This window comes from Lygodium microphyllum, chromosome 16 (genome assembly GCF_053477565.2).
Source record: "Lygodium microphyllum isolate KBCC chromosome 16, Lygodium_microphyllum_v1.1.10, whole genome shotgun sequence".
Taxonomy (NCBI): domain Eukaryota; kingdom Viridiplantae; phylum Streptophyta; class Polypodiopsida; order Schizaeales; family Lygodiaceae; genus Lygodium; species Lygodium microphyllum.
Window position 1 is genome coordinate 3,780,648 of NC_141150.1, and position 5,432 is coordinate 3,786,079.

The following is a 5,432-nucleotide window of genomic DNA, read 5'->3' on the forward strand; positions in this document are numbered from 1 at the left end:
TAAAAAGATTGGTCCCCTCTATCCAAGAGTATAAGGCAAGCTTGGGAACCATAGAGAGACTTCATTAGAATCTCACCCATCAAGGATTCTATACACCCATGGAGTGCAAACAACTTGATTTGGCACAACATATTTCATAGAAAAAGAAAATCTATCAAATGTATATAAACTCTTAAAAAAGGAGCCAATGGAAATACATATGGGACTACAAAGATAAAAGCTGGATGACGATTGACCAACTCACATCCAGATATCGGGTCACTCACCTTGAAGAAGAGCCTTCGAGTTAGGGATAGGAATGGGACTTGCTTTAGATGTTTTATAAAAAATGGAAACGATACCCCAAGTGTCTTCAAATTGTATAGCTAACAAAAATTCTCTTATTGTATTGTAGGTTATAATCAAACCCTTCCATTCGACAAGCATTATGTGGAAAAAATTGATCCTAGGAGAGATCGATGGTCTACCCTCATTATATGGAACTGGATCAGACGCATATGCTTATGGAGTATTATAGGGAATAACAGAAACAAAGCTGTGCTTGAGCTTCAGACTGAGGATCCATATTATTCTGCTTTCCTTCGCATGCAAAACAGAACAAAGCCAAGATCGAGCAAGATTGAGGCTCAAAAAGAAGAATGGGGAAGAAGATCACGACTCCGTCATATTTAGGAAATTCGATTCTGCAAACATGAAGAGAGGAAGAAGATGGAACAGAGCGATTAAACGGTGTTTGATGCATTACTCTAAGGTCCATTGTCCCGCAGCTGGTGATCGGGAGCTGGTGGATATTGTTGTCGACGGCAGTGCTCTCATCACCACCATGGAATCGGTCCGTGGTAATGATTTAAGAGGAAGGCCACAAGCAAGGAGAGCAGAGCAACATAGACAGCGAGCACCACGGCAAAGACAGAGACGGCGAAAGACTGGGTTTTGTGAAAGTGCTGGGAGTCGTTAGTCCGAGGGAAGGGAATATGGCTTGTTGGGAGTGGCACCCCCAGGAAGTCACACAGAGGGATCCATCCGGGGTTGCGGTCCACCTCCAACACTAGGAGCTTGTCCGGCGGCACGTGCGCCTTCACCTCCTGCGTGTGGCGGCGATAGGCGGCGATGGCCGCTTCCTTGCACTGCTCCTCGCTCATCCCATCCAGGTCCCGCGCCATTTCCTCCACGAGCCGCTGCGTGAAGATCTTCCGCACGCACCTGTGCATGCACGTGCGGCGCCGGATCATGGAGATCGCGTCGCGAGACCGCAGCCTGGCCAGTATGGTCTGTGCGAAGCTCTTGTACCACCTCTCGGGGTCGCGCACGTTCAGAATCAGCTTCGCGTCCGGGTACAGTTCCATCAGTCGCTTGTATGAGCAGGTGGCAGGGTAATCGGCTATGGCCGCGTACCCCTGCAACACCCACCCCCAATCACCGGCTTTTCCTGAATTCATCAACAGACAGTTATAGATACAATAGTAGCTGACGTCTTATTAGTGCCAAACTGATTATACGAATGACTGGATGTGTAACGGTATTGGACGTATAACCGGAACTCTCTGCTTTCATGAACTGCTTGCATAGCCGTGGGTCCAGTAGATCACGACCATGGAGGCATGGGAATCCTAATATGCTCATCGCAGTCGCCAGCGACGTGGTTCCGGATCGCGAGAACCCGCAAATTATCACTTTGAGTCCGCTTAACCCATCCTCAGCTGCATCCAATGTAACGATGTTAACACAAATACTGCAGGTTGCTACGAGAAGGCGCGCGTGCGCACGCACGCACACACACGCACTGTGTCACGCTCTCTCTCTCTCTCTCTCTCTCTCGCTATGTACATACCTCGTCTACGATTTACTGTCAGCTTCCAGCTCCTAGCGATGAAATACGTTATCCAGTCGCCCACATATCCACACACCACATCGAAAAACAGCGTTACATGGTTTGCCATATCAAGGGCTCGAACCAGACATGTGGGGATTACCATTAATACAGCCCCAGAAGAGAATTTACAGAACGTCGAGCCTAGTAGAGCGGCGCGCGTTTACCAGTTTAAGCAACAACAAAACACAAGCATCCAGCAGGCGATGCAGTGCGGAGCCCATTTCTCCACGTCCTCTACCTCAGTACCCTTACCTCAAGGAGAAATAACCAGTCAGGAACACTCCAGAGTCCAGACTTCTGAACGAAAATATGTGGGGTGCATTGGACACACCGCTTGGCGCATTGTTTCAGGCGTAATATATGAAGGTTCATTAACACCCTTCAAAGAGGATCTTACCCTTAATCTCGAGGACGGTTGACAACATATTATCCTTGAAGTCAAGGGCAAAAAATCTAGAATATTCGTCATGTGCTTACCCTTGTAGAGAAGAGCTAATAATATATTGCACTTGAAACGAAGCGTAGAGAATTTAGAATTATAGTATGTGCTTTTCAAATCCCTTCAAGAAGAAAAGGGTTGCTAATATATTACACTTGAAATGAACTCTAGAGAATTTAGAATAATAGTCACTATGTGCTCGATGCCTAGTCCCTCCTGACACTACATGCTAGCGTTCTTTCGGTGCTTCACACCAAACTTTAAAGCACCATTGTTATTATTAGTTAACACATTTCATGACCTTATGTATGCCCTATGTGGTAATTTTTATGATTCATGGGCAATTGAGTCACCAAAAAACAAACCATGAGAGACCCCAAAACCATTCTGAGGCACTAGTAATATTAATAGTTAATTTATTGCACGTTCATGTCAGTTATTAAAACAATAACTTGATTCTCAAAAATACACTTGTACCGCACAATGATTCAACTACTCTTGCAATTTATTGATTTTACCATACAAAAGAAAGAAATCAGTAACATTGTGTATCTCAACCATACGAATATGAAAAGATGATTGAAGGAAAAGTGAATTTGAAATGTCATTGTAGTATCCCAACCATAAAGAAGCTAAATGAAAAAGAAAGTATGTAATATCTTAAATCATTTGTTGAAAATAAAGGTTTCCCTTCTTAGTAGCATCATTGAAAGTAGATGTAGCATGGGGAACATGCAACAGCAAAGCAACAACATGTCGTCTCAAAGATTGTGTTGCAACACCCAAAAAAGAGATAGAACTTTAGAGAAAATAGTATTAAATTTATCCATTTCATACAATAAAACATTTATGAAGAAAGTATTACCTAGGGGCATGACACGATTAGCTCTAACATTGGTAGACCAATCAGTGGAGTTTGGGTGGAACTGGTGTAAAGTAACAAAACATGCCAAATCTTTGAACTCTTATTTACTCTAGTCATTTGGTATCTCTCTAGTGTGGGAATGGGATATAAAGTATCTGTCATTCTTTCGTCTAACATAATAGCACTAGAAATATCCAAAATATAGAATTTCTACTTATAATGGACTATTTCCATTAGTAAATCCATCATCTAGTAATCTATCAATTTCTCTAGCCAAATTTCTATGGATAATGTCATCCATACCCACAATGCATAATGCCTCTTGAATTCTCATTTATGGAAAGGTGATGCACAATAATAATTAAAAACTGTTTGACTCATTTAACAAAAAAATTTAAGAAAACACAAAAAATTAAAAGTGGTTATGAAAATTGAAATGTTATTTAAAGAAGTTAATACACTTTACAATCTAAAAATTATCCCCCAAAATAAGTAAAATTTAAATAAGCTTGATTTTTTAAATATTTTTTTTTCTACTATTACTAAAGATAACACAACTTTTGACTCAAGAAATTAAAAATAAATAAGAAAAAAATTTCACAAAACAATGAAATTGAAAGACCACTTCATATTCACATTTGGTCATAAGAGAGTTTGCAATATATCACATAAAAGTACTTCGTGCATAATAATTTTTCTATACATTCTTAAAATCAGATAAACTAACTTAAATATATTTTAAATCAAACAATCAAATGTTTAAAAAGAGCCTGAGAGAGTACAATACTTTCTTTTCTAAAAGAACTTGAAAAATAAGATATAAAAAAAGTTCAATGGTAGGGAAAAAAATATTATGTGAAATAATATGAGAAAGAATAAGTATTTAGAGCGAGGAAATAAAGATTACAATCCTAACAAACAATTCAAATAAACATTCTACTTCTGATAAATGGTTCAAACAACTTATAGAAAAAGATAAATAGAGATTACAATTACTTTTTGTGAAACTTCTTGATGCACAATATTGATGGTGCCATTCACCATATTCTCTTTCTCATTAACCAAGACTTTCAATCTATTTGGAGACTTTACTTTTGAGAAAGCAACATATAGTTGACCATGAGAATTCTGTCTAGTGCTACAAAGGTGTAAAGTACAATGTAGGAGCTTCATCCCAAAGAATAAGACTCGCCTCTTTTAACAATGTTATAAGGTGACTTTGAACATGTATATTGCATGTAGAATGCTCAAGGAGGGACCATCTTATAGAAACCCTCTACATAATGTGCATTCAAAGGATACTTAAAAAACTCATTTCTAAAACTTTTGCATCATTTTATATACCCCTTTTGTGAGTTTCAAAGGTGATAGTTATATCCCTTATGTAAATTTAAAATTCAAAGAATGAGCATTTTGATGGCCCCTTTTGTACAATTCAAATTAAAACATGATGCTACAATACTTTAGTCATGAAATTTTCACTATGATCCAAGATGGATATCTAGATATGATATCAATATTATGAATGTTTCACAATAGCACTATGACATAGAGCCATACACAAAAAGCTCCAAGATCCACATATCCTATACTTGTACTGCTCATAATAATGATCAAGTTGTTGATCATATTGATCACCCCATTACTAGCTACTCATGCCCATAATGTTGCTCATGATCAAGCTACTAATCATATTGATCAGTCCATTATTGATAGTTATGTTGCTCCCTATGTATATACTTATATACATTTGCATGTTGTTGCCCATGTACATGCTCAAGTGGGGGAGACCATCTAGCAACAAGCTGGATGCATTCACTTTCTCTAGCACTTGAGTGGTGGCTAACCACATGACAAGAGTTGTGGGCTACTCAAGTGTTTGTTGAGTGTTGGATGCATTCACTTTCTCTAGCACTTGTCATGTGGTGGCTAACCACATGACAAGAGTTGTGGGCTACTCAAGTGTTTGTTGAGTCCAAGAGTTGGAAAGGGCCACCTATTTAGTTATTTGATCCATTTTAGAGAGCATGTCATTATGTCTCTCAATATGGCAAATTGCATCCTAACATACGCTATGATTCAATAAGTTGTAGGGTTCCATTTCAAGTACCTCTTTCTAGATCTCTCCATAATACTCTTATGTAGAGCTAGGCTCACTCAAAAATGCCTAGTAGTCTCTTATTTCCTTCTAATTCTCCTCCTAGGCCTTTCCTTTTCCTCTATAGCCTGTCATTTTTAATGCAATTCGTAGGACC

At 39.0% G+C, this 5,432-nt stretch overlaps 1 protein-coding gene across 1 annotated transcript; it reads right to left on the bottom strand.

The window, feature by feature from the left end:
* Positions 1–395: 395 nt before the first annotated feature.
* Positions 396–2,213, bottom strand: LOC148022478 (ava biosynthesis cluster protein M-like). Its single transcript, XM_087695072.1, has 4 exons — positions 2,126–2,213; positions 1,832–1,863; positions 1,536–1,700; positions 396–1,429 (listed from the first exon to the last, which is right to left on the bottom strand). The coding sequence occupies exons 3-4, from the start codon at positions 1,621–1,623 to the stop codon at positions 816–818; spliced, it is 702 nt and encodes a 233-aa protein (XP_087551198.1). The 5' UTR covers positions 1,624–1,700; positions 1,832–1,863; positions 2,126–2,213; the 3' UTR covers positions 396–815.
* Between the last annotated feature and the right edge of the window lie 3,219 nt (positions 2,214–5,432).

Excerpts from the sequence above, each read along its gene's own strand:
- LOC148022478 (XM_087695072.1), bottom strand. The coding sequence starts at position 1,623 with ATGAGCATATTAGGATTCCCATGCCTCCATGGTCGTGATCTACTGGAC. Across the intron at positions 1,430-1,535 it reads CATGAAAGCAGAGAGTTCCG|GAAAAGCCGGTGATTGGGGG; the intron begins GTTATACGTCCA and ends TGATGAATTCAG.